The sequence below is a fragment of the Oncorhynchus clarkii genome, chromosome 19, assembly GCF_045791955.1.
Source record: "Oncorhynchus clarkii lewisi isolate Uvic-CL-2024 chromosome 19, UVic_Ocla_1.0, whole genome shotgun sequence".
Classification (NCBI taxonomy): Eukaryota; Metazoa; Chordata; class Actinopteri; order Salmoniformes; family Salmonidae; genus Oncorhynchus; species Oncorhynchus clarkii.
Window position 1 is genome coordinate 64,320,777 of NC_092165.1, and position 20,071 is coordinate 64,340,847.

General features: G+C 45.2%; 1 protein-coding gene across 1 annotated transcript in view; it reads left to right on the forward strand.

Annotated features, from left to right (window-relative positions):
* The first annotated feature begins 590 nt into the window (after positions 1-590).
* Positions 591-20,071, forward strand: part of LOC139374553 (GDNF family receptor alpha-4-like) — a 63,359-nt gene continuing 43,878 nt past the window's right edge. The window contains exons 1-5 of the mRNA XM_071115546.1: positions 591-630; positions 9,949-10,230; positions 12,232-12,312; positions 15,872-16,099; positions 17,027-17,144. Of these exons, the coding sequence (XP_070971647.1) occupies positions 591-630; positions 9,949-10,230; positions 12,232-12,312; positions 15,872-16,099; positions 17,027-17,144 (749 nt within the window). The remainder of the gene's footprint in view (positions 631-9,948; positions 10,231-12,231; positions 12,313-15,871; positions 16,100-17,026; positions 17,145-20,071) is intronic.

Consider the following 20,071-nt stretch of genomic DNA (forward strand, 5'->3'; position numbering starts at 1 on the left):
GCTGACCCAATTGTATGCAAGCCACCACGCCTTTCTAGACTTTCAGTCTTCGGTCCTTTCTGACCTTTTCCTGAATCCTGACGCTGGACATAGAGCGGGCAAGAATCTGGAGGATGTTGGACTTTACACCTCCAACACATAACTGGACATTTGTCCTGGATCTTGGGTACAAATATCTGAGACGGTTTAGCCCCAGGAGATTTATTGGTATACTGGGATGAGGGAACCGGGTTTTTAGTTTGGAGGTGGCGCTTCCAGTCCTTCTCAAACTGAGTCCCAAGACGCACCAGATCATCCACATTTTGCACACGTTCTCGAAGTTGACTAGCAAGGCGGGGAACCATGTTCTTAAGAAGGAGTTTGACCATCTCCTGCTCAGTAATGTCAGCCTTCCATCTCCTACATAGAACTCGATAGGAGAAGGCAAAGTCCCGTATGGGCTCTGCTTCACCCTGGACTCTGTTACGTACACGTTCCGCCAGTTCATCCCCATAGTCCTCTGAGAGGAAGGCTAAGAGGAATATTTTTTGAAACTCCTCCCAGGTTGACACATGTTCACGGGCTATCTCCCACCAGTCTCTTGCTGTACCATGGAGAACACTGCGGAGGGTGGCAAGAACCTCCAAGTCAGTAAGGGGCCGGATAGAAAGAAAATCATTACACTTAGATAAGAAAAACAGTGGATCAACATCATCTTCTGGGCTGCCAAAAGTGGGGAAAAGTAGTTTGATAGGGAGGGAGCGCTCTAGAGGAGGCATGACAGTGGCAGCGGGAGTTCTGTTGTTTAACAGTATCTTCAGAGGGGTTTTTGTAGTACTACCTGTTCCTATTACCTTACTGGCCAAGCCAGTGGCAGAGGTAAAACCTGAGGGAGGTGCAGAAGATTTGTCCAGAAGGGAAAAGCACTGCATTACCTCCTGGTGCAGCCCTTCCAGTTGAAGGTCTGTGGCCTTCTGTGCTTTTTCCATCTCATTAACGGTGTCCTTTTGAGTCTGTTCAATCAAAAATCGTAGTTCCCCTGTGAGAGAGTTCTTCATGTCCTCCATAACTTCCTTCAGATAAGAACACACTCCCTTCACAACAGAGGCTGACTCCTCTGCTCTCTGTTTTTGTTCGTCCTCAAGAAAGAGTATGACTTGATGATGGTTAGTTTCCATTTGTGTTTTGAACCGGTGCAGTTTTCCTTGAATATCCTGCTTCAGAGAATCTTGTAAATATTTCTGTCTCTGAACAATTTGTTGTTGGTTTTCCTCCATTTGACAGGGAAGGTAATCCAACCTCCTCTGCGCATCTGTCTGATGAGCCTCCACACATTCACTGAGTTTGCGAATGGCATTCTCCTGCATTGTCAAACTATGATTGGTGTGTGTCCATTGATGTTCCAGTTGTCCAGGGATCACAGAGACACCTCTCCCAGTCTTTCTGGACAGGGTAACCGGAAGGGTTTGAGGAGAGGGTAAGGGTGGAGATGTTATAGGTGAGCCAGAAGCCTGGGGATTAGGGGCAGTGCTATCCAACTCCATTAGTTCATCGAGTCCTTCCTGAATGAAAGAATCCCGAACATGATTACCATCAGGTGTGTCCACATTGACACAGTATGGGGTTCCAACAAAATACATGATTCAACCTTGTGTGGATGGTGTCATGGGTGTTTCTCTTCAAGTCCCTGTTTGGGCGCCAATTCTGTAGCGGTATTTATTAGAGAGGGGTAAAGAAAGCTTTTGTTCGGGCGCCAGGCAGTTATTAACCATGCCGAAAGGAAAAGAGTAGAATAGAGAGAACCACTACCAGACCCACACACATCAGCAGAAGAGACTGCCTAGAGTGTAGCCTGTTTACCAGATAGCCAGTGGAGAGAAAAAAGAATACACACCATATAAAACCCACATCACAGCACAGGGGTAACCCCAACAAGAATACCTCATACAATAATACTAATAATGGCAGAGCAATTCAACAGCAACTGCATACAAGAATAAACCCAGTCATCAACATAGGATTTGCAATAATCTGTATTATTTTCTAGTGGATGAGTGCAGAGGGTATGAATGTGGGGGGTGTTCATCGACACAACAAAGGCCTTAAAAATGTCCAGTCTTCTCGGCCACATGTCATTAGTACATCTCAATACAGTTCACATAACAATACACAATTTGCAAGCAACCTCCCTTTTAACTGAAATGTCCAAATACTTCTGGCAGGGCAATAATAGTCCAGCTCTAATGAACTTCAATGGGAAGTGCATTGTAAAAATAGAGAGTCTGTTGAAGGGTAAAGCACTGGAACGATAGAGGGGAGAGAAAAAGAGAACGAGAACAAGAGAGATCTTAGCTGTGGTCTTCAGGCGTGCAGGTGTACTGTCTGACTGTCCGATGGTTTGTATGTTAAAGCTTCGCAACAATGTTGCTACTAATCCATGCGATCCATAACGGGCGCGGTCCCAAACGAAAACAACCACGACCTAGAGCGATTACACCGAGGATTGAGTTAAATACTCTATAAACTACACACGCTGAAAACAACCACGACCTAGAGCGATTACACCGAGGATTGAGTTAAATACTCTATAAACTACACACGCTGAAAACAAACAACACTTCTGCAGCACAGCACACACAATCAAACTGTCGCGCCACCAAAGAGCCCCTCCCCAAAGAGCTCCTCCCCAAAGAGCCCCTCCCCAAAGAGCCCCTCCCCAAAGAGCTCCTCCCCAAAGAGCCCCTCCCCAAAGAGCCCCTCACCAAAGAGCCCCTCCCCAAAGAGCCCCTCCCCAAAGAGCCCCTCCCCAAAGAGCCCCTCCCCAAAGAGCCCCTCCCCAAAGAGCCCCTCCCCAAAGAGCTCCTCCCCAAAGAGCCCCTCCCCAAAGAGCCCCTCCCCAAAGAGCTCCTCCCCTAAGAGCCCCTCCCCTAAGAGCTCCTCCCCAAAGAGCCCCTCCCCAAAGAGCCCCTCCCCAAAGAGCTCCTCCCCAAAGAGCCCCTCCCCAAAGAGCTGAACGAGCTCTCTTTATTTCCTCCTTCCTTACTGCTCATGCGCTCTTAAAGTGGCAGTGCACGGTGAAGGCTCCGTGCAGATTTCGCCACAAACATTACAGGGATATGGCTCTGAATATAGAGAGCAACACCTGCCCTATAAACATTACAGGGATATGGCTCTGAATATATACAACAACACCTCCACTATAAACTGTGAGCGGACCAACTAATTGGGCGTCACTCTAAAGCGGGAAGGTGGAATAAACGAGTCAGGAGGAAGTTTTCTTGATTGAACACAGTTCTCTATTGAGGGCATTGGGTCAACACAAACACTCCAACATAATCAATGAAAATCTTCCAAGGAAAAACATACATCTTCTTCTCCAGATGAAACAAGAACATAATAGGATTATCTTTAAACTACAACAAAAAGTCACGGGATTGTCACCGTCTTAGTGGTTCTTCCTGGATAGCTCCTCTCTCTCGGTGGCCATCTTCCAGAGATAGTTTCCCCCTCTCTGCTGGTTTCATTCTCTCTCTTATAGGGGAAGGAGAGTATGTCATTAGTACCGTCAGCTGTGCTTAATTGCCTCTGGTTACCTTGTCTCCCATGCCTTGTTGGGCTACTATCCATGAGCCCAGCCTGCCCTCTGGTGGTCCTTCCACAAAACATTACAGGGATATGGCTCTGAATATATACAACAACACCTCCCCTATAAACATTACAGGGTTATGGCTCTGAATATATACAACAACACCTCCCCTATAAACATTACAGGGATATGGCTCTGGATATATACAGCAACACCTCCCCTATAAACATTACAGGGATATGGCTCTGAATATATACAACACCTCCACTATAAACATTACAGGGATATGGCTCTGAATATATACAGCAACACCTCCCCTATAAACATTACAGGGATATGGCTCTGAATATATACAACAACACCTCCCCTATAAACATTACAGGGATATGGCTCTGAATATATACAGCAACACCTCCCCTATAAACATTACAGGGATATGGCTCTGAATATATACAACAACACCTCCCCTATAAACATTACAGGGATATGACTCTGAATATATACAACACCTCCCCTATAAACATTACAGGGATATGGCTCTGAATATATACAATACCTCCCCTATAAACATTACAGGGATATGGCTCTGAATATATACAATACCTCCCCTATAAACATTACAGGGATATGACTCTGAATATATACAATACCTCCCCTATAAACATTACAGGGATATGGCTCTGAATATACAACAACACCTCCCCTATAAACATTACAGGGTCTGAATATATACAACACCTCCCCTATAAACATTACAGGGATATGACTGAATATATACAGCACCTCCCCTATAAACATTACAGGGATATGGCTCTGAATATAGAGAGCAACACCTCCCCTATAAACATTACAGGGATATGGCTCTGAATATAGAGAGCAACACCTCCCCTATAAACATTACAGGGATATGGCTCTGACTATATACAGCAACACCTCCCCCATAAACATTACAGGGATATGGCTCTGAATATATACAACACCTCCCCTATAAACATTACAGGGATATGACTCTGAATATATACAACAACACCTCCCCTATAAACATTACAGGGATATGGCTCTGACTATATACAACACCTCCCCTATAAACATTACAGGGATATGGCTCTGAATATATACAACACCTCCCCTATAAACATTACAGGGATATGGCTCTGAATATATACAACAACACCTCCCCCAAAAACATTAGAGGGATATGGCTCTGAATATAGAGAGCAACACCTCCCCTATAAACATTACAGGGATATGACTCTGAATATATACAACACCTCCCCTATAAACATTACAGGGATATGGCTCTGAATATATACAATACCTCCCCTATAAACAGTACAGGGATATGACTCTGAATATATACAATACCTCCCCTATAAACATTACAGGGATATGGCTCTGAATATACAACAACACCTCCCCTATAAACATTACAGGGTCTGAATATATACAACACCTCCCCTATAAACATTACAGGGATATGACTGAATATATACAGCACCTCCCCTATAAACATTACAGGGATATGGCTCTGAATATAGAGAGCAACACCTCCCCTATAAACATTACAGGGATATGGCTCTGAATATAGAGAGCAACACCTCCCCTATAAACATTACAGGGATATGGCTCTGAATATATACAACAACACCTCCCCTATAAACATTACAGGGATATGGCTCTGAATATATACAGCAACACCTCCCCTATAAACATTACAGGGATATGGCTCTGACTATATACAGCAACACCTCCCCCATAAACATTACAGGGATATGGCTCTGAATATATACAACACCTCCCCTATAAACATTACAGGGATATGACTCTGAATATATACAACAACACCTCCCCTATAAACATTACAGGGATATGGCTCTGACTATATACAACACCTCCCCTATAAACATTACAGGGATATGGCTCTGAATATATACAACACCTCCCCTATAAACATTACAGGGATATGGCTCTGAATATATACAACAACACCTCCCCCAAAAACATTAGAGGGATATGGCTCTGAATATAGAGAGCAACACCTCCCCTATAAACATTACAGGGATATGGCTCTGAATATAGAGAGCAACACCTCCCCTATAAACATTACAGGGATATGGCTCTGAATATACAGCAACACCTCCCCTATAAACATTACAGGGATATGGCTCTGAATATAGAGAGCAACACCTCCCCTATAAACATTACAGGGATATGGCTCTGAATATATACAACAACACCTCCCCCATACACATTACAGGGATATGGCTCTGAATACAGAGAGCAACACCTCCCCTATAAACATTACAGGGATATGGCTCTGAATATATACAACAACACCTCCCCCATACACATTACAGGGATATGGCTCTGAATATATACAACAACACCTCCCCTATAAACATTACAGGGATATGGCTCTGAATATAGAGAGCAACACCTCCCCTATAAACATTACAGGGATATGGCTCTGAATATATACAACAACACCTCCCCTATAAACATTACAGGGATATGGCTCTGAATATATACAGCACCTCCCCTATAAACATTAGAGGGATATGGCTCTGAATATAGAGAGCAACACCTCCCCTATAAACATTACAGGGATATGGCTCTGAATATAGAGAGCAACACCTCCCCTATAAACATTACAGGGATATGGCTCTGAATATATACAACACCTCCCCTATAAACATTACAGGGATATGGCTCTGACTATATACAACACCTCCCCTATAAACATTACAGGGATATGGCTCTGAATATATACAACACCTCCACTATAAACATTACAGGGATATGGCTCTGAATATATACAACAACACCTCCACTATAAACATTACAGGGATATGGCTCTGAATATATACAGCATCACCTCCCCTATAAACATTACAGGGATATGGCTCTGGATATATACAACAACACCTCCCCTATAAACATTACAGGGATGTGACTCTGAATATATACAACACCTCCCCTATAAACATTACAGGGATATGGCTCTGAATATACAACAACACCTCCCCTATAAACATTACAGGGTCTGAATATATACAACACCTCCCCTATAAACATTACAGGGATATGACTCTGAATATATACAGCACCTCCCCTATAAACATTACAGGGATATGGCTCTGAATATAGAGAGCAACACCTCCCCTATAAACATTACAGGGATATGGCTCTGAATATAGAGAGCAACACCTCCCCTATAAACATTACAGGGATATGGCTCTGAATATATACAACAACACCTCCCCTATAAACATTACAGGGATATGGCTCTGAATATATACAGCAACACCTCCCCTATAAACATTACAGGGATATGGCTCTGACTATATACAGCAACACCTCCCCCATAAACATTACAGGGATATGGCTCTGAATATATACAACACCTCCCCTATAAACATTACAGGGATATGACTCTGAATATATACAACAACACCTCCCCTATAAACATTACAGGGATATGGCTCTGACTATATACAACACCTCCCCTATAAACATTACAGGGATATGGCTCTGAATATATACAACACCTCCCCTATAAACATTACAGGGATATGGCTCTGAATATATACAACAACACCTCCCCCAAAAACATTAGAGGGATATGGCTCTGAATATAGAGAGCAACACCTCCCCTATAAACATTACAGGGATATGGCTCTGAATATACAGCAACACCTCCCCTATAAACATTACAGGGTTATGGCTCTGAATATAGAGAGCAACACCTCCCCTATAAACATTACAGGGATATGGCTCTGAATATATACAACAACACCTCCCCTATAAACATTACAGGGATATGGCTCTGAATATATACAGCAACACCTCCCCTATAAATATTACAGGGATATGGCTCTGAATATATACAACACCTCCCCTATAAATATTACAGGGATATGGCTCTGAATATATACAACACCTCCCCTATAAATATTACAGGGATATGGCTCTGAATATATACAGCAACACCTCCCCTATAAACATTACAGGGATATGGCTCTGAATATATACAACACCTCCCCTATAAACATTACAGGGATATGGCTCTGAATATATACAACACCTCCCCTATAAACATTACAGGGATATGGCTCTGAATATATACAGCAACACCTCCCCTATAAATATTACAGGGATATGGCTCTGAATATATACAGCACCTCCCCTATAAACATTACAGGGATATGGCTCTGAATATAGAGAGCAACACCTCCCCTATAAACATTACAGGGATATGGCTCTGAATATATACAACAACACCTCCCCCATACACATTACAGGGATATGGCTCTGAATATATACAACAACACCTCCCCTATAAACATTACAGGGATATGGCTCTGAATATAGAGAGCAACACCTCCCCTATAAACATTACAGGGATATGGCTCTGAATATATACAACAACACCTCCCCTATAAACATTACAGGGATATGGCTCTGAATATATACAGCAACACCTCCCCTATAAACATTACAGGGATATGGCTCTGGATATATACAACACCTCCCCTATAAACATTACAGGGATATGGCTCTGAATATATACAACAACACCTCCCCTATAAACATTACAGGGATATGACTCTGAATATATACAACAACACCTCCCCTATAAACATTACAGGGATATGGCTCTGACTATATACAACACCTCCCCTATAAACATTACAGGGATATGGCTCTGAATATAGAGAGCAACACCTCCCCTATAAACATTACAGGGATATGGCTCTGAATATATACAACAACACCTCCCCTATAAACATTACAGGGATATGGCTCTGAATATATACAACAACACCTCCCCTATAAACATTAGAGGGATATGGCTCTGAATATAGAGAGCAACACCTCCCCTATAAACATTACAGGGATATGGCTCTGAATATACAGCAACACCTCCCCTATAAACATTACAGGGATATGGCTCTGAATATAGAGAGCAACACCTCCCCTATAAACATTACAGGGATATGGCTCTGAATATATACAACAACACCTCCCCCATACACATTACAGGGATATGGCTCTGAATATAGAGAGCAACACCTCCCCTATAAACATTACAGGGATATGGCTCTGAATATAGAGAGCAACACCTCCCCTATAAACATTACAGGGATATGGCTCTGAATATAGAGAGCAACACCTCCCCTATAAACATTACAGGGATATGGCTCTGAATATATACAACAACACCTCCACTATAAACATTACAGGGATATGACTCTGAATATACAACAACACCTCCCCTATAAACATTACAGGGATATGGCTCTGAATATATACAACAACACCTCCCCTATAAACATTACAGGGATATGGCTCTGAATATATACAACACCTCCCCTATAAACATTACAGGGATATGGCTCTGAATATATACAACACCTCCCCTATAAACATTACAGAGATATGACTCTGAATATATACAACAACACCTCCCCTATAAACATTACAGGGATATGGCTCTGAATATATACAACACCTCCCCTATAAACATTACAGGGATATGACTCTGAATATATACCCTGACCCTTGCTGTTATACTGACCTCTTCCTGACCCCAGCTGTTATACTGACCTGTTCCTGACCACAGCTGTTAAACTGACCTGTTCCTGACCCCTGCTGTTATACTGACCTCTTCCTGACCCCAGCTGTTATACTGACCTTTTCCTGACCCCTGCTGTTATCCTGACCTGTTCCTGACCCCTGCTGTTATACTGACCTGTTCCTGACCCCAGCTGTTAAACTGACCTGTTCCTGACCCCTGCTGTTATACTGACCTTTTCCTGACCCCTGCTGTTATCCTCACCTGTTGCTGACCCCAGCTGTTATACTGACCTGTTCCTGACCCCTGCTGTTATACTGCATTCTAAAAGATGACATATAATAAACTAGTCCTAAAGCTAAACCCTGACCTTTAACCATAACCAGTAACCCCTGACCTCTAACCTCTGACCTCTAACCCCTGAACTCTAACCATAACCCCTGACCTCTAACCCCGACCCCTGACCTCTAACCCCTGACCTCTAACCCTAACCCTAACACCTCATCCCTAACCCCTTACCTCTAATCCCTGACCTCTAACCCTAACCCCTGAACTCTAACCATAACCTCTAACCCCTGAACTATAACCCCTTACCTCTAACCCTATCCCCTGAGCTCTAACCCCTGACCCCTAACCCCTGACCTCTAATCCCTTACCTCTAATCATAACCCCTTACCTCTAACCCCTGACCTCTAACCATAATCCCTGATCTCTAACCATAATCCCTGATCTCTAACCCTAACCTCTAACTCTAACCCCTGACCTCTAACCCCTGACCTCTAACCACTGCTGTTTCTATTTTCCCCAGGGCTCCCCCTATTTGTGTCTGCGGTCAGGGACAGAGACTGTCTACAGGCTGGGGATACCTGCTCCAGTGATGATGGGTGCAGCCCTCGTCTGCGGACGTTAAGACAGTGTGTGGCGGGGGACGGCAGTGTGAAGCTGGGCCCTGGGGCCAGGAACCAGTGTGAGAACGCAGTCACGGCCCTGTTGTCCTCCCCGCTGCACGGCTGCCAGTGTAAACGAGGCATGAAGAGAGAGAAGAACTGCCTCAGTATCTATTGGAGCCTGCACCAGTCTGTCCTGCATGGTGAGACAATAACACCTAGCCCTAATCTATAGTACCAGTCTATATAACACCTAGCCCTAATCTATAGTGCCAGTCTATATAACACCTAACCCTAATCTATAGTACCAGTCTATATAACACCTAGCCCTAATCTATAGTACCAGTCTATATAACACCTAGCCCTAATTTATAGTACCGGTCTGTCCGACATGGTGAGATTATAAAACCTAACCCTAATCTATAGTACCAGTCTATATAACACCTAGCCCTAATCTATAGTACCAGTCTATATTACACCTAGCCCTAATCTATAGTACCAGTCTATATAACACCTAGTCCTAATCTATAGTACCAGTCTATATAACACCTAATCCTAATCTATAGTATCAGTCTATATAACACCTAACCCTAATCTATAGTACCAGTCTGTCCTACATGGTGAGATTATAACACCTAGCCCTAATCTATAGTACCAGTCTATATAACACCTAGCCCTAATCTATAGTACCAGTCTATATAACACCTAGTCCTAATCTATATTACCAGTCTATATAACACCTAGTCCTAATCTATAGTACCAGTCTATATAACACCTAGCTCTAATCTATAGTACCAGTCTATATAACACCTAGTCCTAATCTGTAGTACCAGTCTATATAACACCTAGCCCTAATCTATAGTACCAGTCTATATAACACCTAGCCCTAATCTATAGCACCAGTCTGTCCTACATGGTGGGATTATAACACCTAGCCCGAATCTATAGTACAAGTCTATATAACACCTAGTCCTAATCTATAGCACCAGTCTATCCTACATGGAGGAATTATAACATCTAGCCCTAATCTATAGTACCAGTCTATATAACACCTAGCCCTAATTTATAGTACCGGTATGTCCTATATGGTGAGATTATATTACCTAACCATAATCTATAGTACCAGTCTATATAACACCTAGTCCTAATCTATAGCACCAGTCTATATAACACCTAGCCCTAATCTCTAGTACCAGTCTATATAACACCTAGTCCTAATCTCTAGTACCAGTCTATATAACACCTAGTCCTAATCTACAGTACCAGTCTATATAACACCTAGCCCTAATCTCTAGTACCAGTCTATATAACACCTAGTCCTAATCCCTAGTACCAGTCTATATAACACCTAGTCCCAATCTATAGTACCAGTCTATATAACACCTAGTCCTAATCTATAGTACCAGTCTATATAACACCTAGTCCTAATCTATAGTACCAGTCTATATAACACCTAGCCCTAATCTCTAGTACCAGTCTATATAACACCTAGTCCTAATCTCTAGTACCAGTCTATATAACACCTAGTCCTAATCTATAGTACCAGTCTATATAACACCTAGCCCTAATCTCTAGTACCAGTCTATATAACACCTAGCCCTAATCTCTAGTACCAGTCTATATAACACCTAGTCCTAATCTCTAGTACCAGTCTATATAACACCTAGTCCTAATCTCTAGTACCAGTCTATATAACACCTAGACCTAATCTATAGTACCAGTCTATATAAGGGAGAGAGAGAGGACAAGGAGAGAGAGAGAGAGGACAGGGAGAGAGAGAGGACAGGTAGAGGGAGAGAGAAGACAAGGAAATAATGGGACCTGTTGAAAGAGAGAGGTTACAGGGAGATTGAGAGTGGACAGGGAGAGAGAGAGGACAGGGCGAGGGAGAGAGAGGACAAGGAGAGAATGGGACAGGTTGAGAGAGAGGGACAGGGAGAGAGAGAGAGAGGACAAGGAGAGAATGGGACAGGTTGAGAGAGAGAGAGGGACAGGGAGAGACGAACTGTCTCAGTATCTATTGGAGCCTGCATAGTGAGACCACAGGAAAGGCCATGGAAGATGTCAGGGGTCAAAGATCAGACACGGGGTCAAGGAACCCTAGTCTGTAACTACTTTGTCAGCTCGACTGTATGTCCACCTACTTCAATTACTAAACATTTATTGTGTGATTCCTGAAAACATTGACGTGTGTCTGTCTGCAGGACTGAGTCTGGTGGAGAGTTACCCGTACGAACCAGAGGAGAGGGGCTTTGATTACGTACGCCTGGCCTACATGGCTGCAGGTGAGTGTTTCCCCTGGGGGTAGATAGAGAGGGGCTTCGACTACGTACGCCTGGCCTACATGGCTGCAGGTGAGTGTTTACCCTGGGGGTAGATAGAGGGGGGCAGCTATAGTCCTGTTCTACATGGCTGCAGGTGAGTGTTTACCCTGGGGGTAGATAGAGGGGGGCAGCTATAGTCCTGGCCTACATGGCTGCAGATGAGTGTTTACCCTGGGGGTAGATAGAGGGGGGCAGCTATAGTCCTGTGCCTCTATCACTGCAGGGGAGTGTTTACCCTGGGGGTAGATAGAGGGGGCCAGCTATAGTCCTGTCCCTCTATCACTGCAGGGGAGTGTTTACCCTGGGGGTAGATAGAGGGGGGCAGCTATAGTCCTGTGCCTCTATCACTGCAGGTGAGTGTTTACCCTGGGGGTAGATAGAGGGGGGCAGCTATAGTCCTGTGCCTCTATCACTGCAGGTGATTGTTTACCCTGGGGGTAGATAGAGGGGGGCAGCTATAGTCCTGTGCCTCTATCACTGCAGGGGAGTGTTTACCCTGGGGGTAGATAGAGGGGGGCAGCTATAGTCCTGTGCCTCTATCACTGCAGGTGAGTGTTTACCCTGGGGATAGATAGAGGGGGGCAGCTATAGTCCTGTGCCTCTATCACTGCAGGGGAGTGTTTACCCTGGGGGTAGATAGATGGGGCCTGCGGACAAGTCTCGTAACCTGTCTGTGTGTCTACCCTGGGACCAACTCTCGTAACCTGTCTGGGTGTCTACCCTGGGACCAACTCTCGTAACCTGTCTGTGTGTCTACCCTGGGACCAACTAGACTAACCTGTCTGTGTGTCTACCCTGGGACCAACTAGACTAACCTGTCTGTGTGTCTACCCTGGGACCAACTAGACGAACCTGTCTGTGTGTCTACCCTGGGACCAACTAGACTAACCTGTCTGTGTGTCTACCCTGGGACCAACTCTCGTAACCTGTCTGTGTGTCTACCCTGGGACCAACTCTCGTAACCTGTCTGTGTGTCTACCCTAGGACCAACTCTCGTAACCTGTCTGTGTGTCTACCCTGGGACCAACTAGACTAACCTGTCTGTGTGTCTACCCTGGGACCAACTAGACTAACCTGTCTCATGATATGTCACTTTTAAGTTGCATGTATTTGGTCAGTCCAAAATTACTTTATATTTCTGCCATGGAAATAAATGTATTTCCTATTACCATTTGCGGTTTCTATGCCTTTAGTTTTCCCATGTGGACCAATTTATCTGTGAATTGTGAAAAGCTAATTAATTTTCCTTGCTTATCCTTTGAAGATCGTCATGTGAAAAGATTCTGGGGACGAGCATGTACATCTTCAATATGTACCCATTGTTCGTCTTTAGGGGTTGGAGGGGTTCACCACAGATAAACTCACTCTTCGTGCCTGTTTCATTAAACTATGATCATTCTCAACATTTTGATGCCATATTTATATAATTATATAAAATACATGCAATTAATTTTTCAGCAACAGGTTTCTGTGCGAATGCAACACACAACCAATAAATAAAGCATACAGACTTCGGCCACTTCAATATCATGGTTTGTGTTTTCAACAACACAATAAATAGACTATGTCAATCTGGACAAACAGAAAACACATCCCTCCCTGCCTTGTAGGCTTATCCAATACGTAGTCAGGCAGATTTTTTTTTTAAATCTGAAAAATCCTGAGCAGTCAGAATGACTGATTTATCTGTTCTAATGTCAACCAGATAACCAAATAGCTACCCAGACTACCTGCATTGACTCATCACATACACTGCTGTCACTGTTTATCTGTCACTGTATTCCTAGTTATGTCTACATATCTACCTCAATGACCTCATAGCCCTGCACATCGACTCAGTACTGGTACCTGTGTATATAGCCATGTTATTGCCTGGTACTCCTGCACATTGACTCAGTACTGGTACCTCTGTATATAGCCATGTTATTGCCTGGTACTCCTGCACATAGATGGGTTAGTCAGGAATCACATAGATGGGTTAGTCAGGAATCACATAGATGGGTTAGTCAGGAATCCCGTAGGTGGGTTAGTCAGGAATCACGTAGATGGGTTAGTCAGGAATCACATAGATGGGTTAGTCAGGAATCACATAGATGGGTTAGTTAGGAATCACGTAGATGGGTTAGTCAGGAATCACATAGATGGGTTAGTCAGGAATCACATAGATGGGTTAGTCAGGAATCACATAGATGGGTTAGTCAGGAATCACATAGATGGGTTAGTCAGGAATCACGTAGGTGGGTTAGTCAGGAATCACGTAGATGGGTTAGTCAGGAATCACATAGATGGGTTAGTCAGGAATCACATAGATGGGTTAGTCAGGAATCACATAGATGGGTTAGTCAGGAATCACGTAGGTGGGTTAGTCAGGAATCACGTAGATGGGTTAGTCAGGAATCACATAGATGGGTTAGTCAGGAATCACGTAGATGGGTTAGTCCGGAATCACGTAGATGGGTTAGTCAGGAATCACATAGATGGGTTAGTCAGGAATCACGTAGATGGGTTAGTCAGGAATCACATAGATGGGTTAGTCAGAAGGCTTCATTTGGTGTTGTGAAGGGATAGAAATGGAGGAGCTGGCTCTCTGCTCTTCATTCACCCTCAATATATATATATACACGCACGCACGCACACACGCACGCACACACGCACACACACACATACACACACACACACACACACAGCTCTGCATTAACCCTCCAAAATATGATATTAAACGATGAGGGCTAATTAAACTCAGACAGTGTCCAGACAGAACAGACACATCCAACACTTGATTCATGTTATATTTAGTAACTTCTACAGATAAGACTTATTTTAGATTACTTTTTAATTTACATAGAATGAATCCTTTTCATTTAATTTCCAGATGCAGGAGGCTTATCACTAAAAACTTAAATTAGTCTTATTAATCATTGGGACAGACATCCTGTTTGGGTCCTGGTCAGAAGACACTCTGTTTGGGTCCTGGTCAGAAGACATCCTGTTTGGGTCCTGGTCAGAAGACACTCTGTATGGGTCCTGGTCAGAAGACACTCTGTATGTGTCCTGGTCAGAAGACATCCTGTTGGGGTCCTGGTCAGAATACATCCTGTATGGGTCCTGGTCAGAAGACATCCTGTATGGGTCCTGGTCAGAAGACATCCTGTTTGGGTCCTGGTCAGAAGACACTCTGTATGTGTCCTGGTCAGAATATACTCTGTATTGGTCCTGGTCAGAGGACATCCTGTTTGGGTCCTGGTCAGGGTTAGGGACCACTACATAGGGGACAGGGTTAGGGACCACTACATAGGGGACAGGGTTAGGGACCACTACATAGGGGACAGGGTTAGGGACCACTTCATAGGGGACAGGGTTAGGGACCACTACATAGGGGACAGGGTTAGGGACCAGACTTAAAGTCAACATTTACTCAATCAAATGTATTTTTAAAATGTATTTATAGTTATTATTTATTAATGAAGCTGTTTTGACATAATCCGATGTCACAAAGTGCTATGCCTTGTTTTGTTTCCAGTAGATGAGGTGGGCATAACGACGTTGAACCGTTGCCTGGATGCGGCGAAGGCGTGTAACGTGGACGAGACCTGTCAGAAGCTCCGTACGGAATACGTCTCGGCCTGCATCCAGCCTTCGGCCCGCTCAGGCCCCTGTAACAGAGCCAGGTGTAACAAGGCTCTCAGGAAGTTCTTCGACCGGGTCCCGCCTGACTACACCCACCAGCTGCTGTTCTGCCCCTGCACAGGTAGGAGAGGGGGGTAGTGTGTAGTGTGGGTGTGTATAGTGTGTGGGTGTGTGTGTGTGGGTGTGTATAGTGTGTGTGTGTGTGTGTAGTGTGTGGGTGTGTATAGTGTGTGGGTGTGTGAGTGTAAGTGTAGTGTGTGGGTGTGTGAGTGTAAGTGTAGTGTGTGGGTGTGTGAGTGTAAGTGTAGTGTGTGGGTGTGTGAGTGTAAGTGTAGTGTGTGGGTGTGTGAGTGTAAGTGTAGTGTAGTGTGTGGGTGTAAGTGTGGTGTGTGGGTGTGTGAGTGTAAGTGTGGTGTGTGGGTGTGTGAGTGTAAGTGTGGTGTGTGGGTGTGTGAGTGTAAGTGTAGTGTGTGGGTGTGTGAGTGAGTGTAAGTGTGGTGTGTGGGTGTGTGAGTGTAAGTGTAGTGTGTGAGTGAGTGTAAGTGTAGTGTGTGGGTGTGTGAGTGTAAGTGTAGTGTGTGGGTGTGTGAGTGTAAGTGTGGTGTGTGGGTGTGTGAGTGTAAGTGTAGTGTGTGGGTGTGTGAGTGAGTGTAAGTGTAGTGTGTGGGTGTGTGGGTGTGTATAGTGTGTGGGTGTGTGAGTGTAAGTGTAGTGTGTGGGTGTGTGAGTGTAAGTGTAGTGTGTGGGTGTGTGAGTGTGGTGTGTGGGTGTATGAGTGTAAGTGTGGTGTGTGGGTGTGTGAGTGTAAGTGTGGTGTGTGGGTGTGTGGGTGTGTATAGTGTATGGGTGTGTGAGTGTAAGTGTGGTGTGTGGGTGTGTGAGTGTAAGTGTAGTGTGTGGGTGTGTGAGTGTAAGTGTAGTGTGTGGGTGTGTGAGTGTAAGTGTGGTGTGTGGGTGTGTGAGTGTAAGTGTGGTGTGTGGGTGAGTGTGTGTGTTTGAGTGTAGTGGGTGGGTGAGTGTGTAACTAACCCAGTCTAACCCTGTCCAGACATGGCGTGCGCTGAGAGACGGAGACAGACCATCATACCAGCCTGCTCCTACGAGGACCAAGACAAACCCAACTGTCTGGCTGCACTGCGCATCTGTAGGAACGACTACGTATGCAGGTAGGGCTGGGTTGGCTGGGTGGGTGGGTGTATGGGTGGGTTGGCTGGGTGGGTTGGCTGGGTTGGTTGACTGGGTGGGTGGGTTGGCTGGGTTGGTTGGCTGGGTGGGTGGGTGTATGGGTGGGTTGGCTGGGTTGGTAGACTGGGTGGGTGGGTTGGCTGGGTTGGTTGGCTGGGTGGGTGGGTGGGTGTATGGGTGGGTTGGCTGGGTGGGTTGACAGGGTGGGTGGGTGTATGGGTGGGTTGGCTGGGTGTGTGGGTGTATGGGTGGGTTGGCTGGGTGGATGTATGGGTGTATGGGTGGGTTGGCTGGGTGGGTTGGCTGGGTGGGTGGGTGTATGGCTGGGTTGGTTGGCTGGGTGGGTTGGCTGGCTGGGTGGGTGGGTGTATGGGTGGGTTGGCTGGGTGGGTAGGCTGGGTGGGTAGGCTGGGTGGGTGGGTGTATGGGTGGGTTGGCTGGGTTGGTTGGCTGGGTGGGTTGGCTGGGTGGGTGGGTGTATGGGTGGGTTGGCTGGGTGGGTTGGCTGGGTGGGTTGGCTGGGTGGGTTGGTTGGCTGGGTTGGCTGGGTGGGTGGGTGTATGGGTGGGTTGGCTTGGTGGGTTGGCTGGGTGGGTTGGCTGGGTGGTTGGCTGGGTGGGTTGGCTGGGTGGGTTGGCTGGGTGTGTGGGTTGGCTGGGTGGGTGGGTGTATGGGTGGGTTGGCTGGCTGGGTGGGTTGGCTGGGTTGGCTGGGTGGGTGGGTGTATGGGTGGGTGGGTGGGTGGGTGGGTTGGCTGGGTGGGTTTGTATGGGTGGGTGGGTATATGGGTGGGTTGGCTGGGTGGTTTGGCTGGGTGGGTGTATGGGTGGGAGGGTTGGGTGGGTGGGTGTATGGGTGGGTGGGTGGGTGGGTGGGTGTATGGGTGGGTGGGTTGGGTGGGTTGGCTGGTTGGGTGGGTGGATGTGCAGCTTTGTGTGTTCGCATGTATATTTGTTTGGGTGTGTTGAGACCATACGTTTCCACAGAGTCTAGAGGTATTCTGTGGGAGGGTCCAGTTCAACATACTATACTGTTGGATGGTCCAGTTCAACATACTATACAGTTGGATGGTCCAGTTCAACATACTGTTGGATGGTCCAGTTCAACATACAGTTGGATGGTCCAGTTCAACATACTACACTGTTGGATGGTCCAGTTCAACATACTAGACTGTTGGAGGGTCCAGTTCAACATACTACACTGTTGGAGGGTCCAGTTCAACATACTACACTGTTGGAGGGTCCAGTTCAACCTACTACACTGTTGGAGGGTCCAGTTCAACATACTATACTGTTGGAGGGTCCAGTTCAACATACTACACTGTTGGAGGGTCCAGTTCAACATACTACACTGTTGGATGGTCCAGTTCAACATACTACACTGTTGGATGGTCCAGTTCAACATACTACTATGGTATACTGTTGGATGGTCCAGTTCAACATACTATACTGTTGGATGGTCCAGTTCAACATACTACACTGTTGGATGGTCCAGTTCAACATACTACACTGTTGGATGGTCCAGTTCAACATACTATACTGTTAGAGGGTCCAGTTCAACATACTATACAGTTGGATGGTCCAGTTCAACATACTGTTGGATGGTCCAGTTCAACATACAGTTGGATGGTCCAGTTCAACATACTACACCTTTGGATGGTCCAGTTCAACATACTAGACTGTTGGAGGGTCCAGTTCAACATACTACACTGTTGGAGGGTCCAGTTCAACATACTACACTGTTGGAGGGTCCAGTTCAACCTACTACACTGTTGGAGGGTCCAGTTCAACATACTATACTGTTGGAGGGTCCAGTTCAACATACTACACTGTTGGAGGGTCCAGTTCAACATACTACACTGTTGGATGGTCCAGTTCAACATACTACTATGGTATACTGTTGGATGGTCCAGTTCAACATACTATACTGTTGGATGGTCCAGTTCAACATTCTACACTGTTGGATGGTCCAGTTCAACATACTACACTGTTGGATGGTCCAGTTCAACATACTATACTGTTGGAGGGTCCAGTTCAACATACTACACTGTTGGAGGGTCCAGTTCAACATACTACACTGTTGGATGGTCCAGTTCAACATACTACACTGTTGGAGGGTCCAGTTCAACATACTACACTGTTGGAGGGTCCAGTTCAACCTACTACACTGTTGGAGGGTCCAGTTCAACATACTATACTGTTAGAGGGTCCAGTTCAACATACTACACTGTTGGAGGGTCCAGTTCAACATACTACACTGTTGGATGGTCCAGTTCAACATACTACTATGGTATACTGTTGGATGGTCCAGTTCAACATACTATACTGTTGGATGATCCAGTTCAACATACTACACTGTTGGATGGTCCAGTTCAACATACTACACTGTTGGATGGTCCAGTTCAACATACTATACTGTTAGAGGGTCCAGTTCAACATACTACACTATTGGATGGTCCAGTTCAACATACTACACTGTTGGATGGTCCAGTTCAACATACTATACTGTTGGAGGGTCCAGTTCAACATACTACACTGTTGGATGGTCCAGTTCAACATACTACACTGTTGGATGGTCCAGTTCAACATACTATACTGTTGGAGGGTCCAGTTCAACATACTACACTGTTGGATGGTCCAGTTCAACATACTATACTGTTGGAGGATCCAGTTCAACATACTACACTGTTGGATGGTCCAGTTCAACATACTATACTGTTGGATGGTCCAGTTCAACATACTACACTGTTGGATGGTCCAGTTCAACATACTGTACTGTTGGATGGTCCAGTTCAACATACTATACTGTTGGATGGTCCAGTTCAACATACTACACTGTTGGAGGGTCCAGTTCAACATACTACACTGTTGAATGGTCCAGTTCAACATACTATACTGTTGGATGGTCC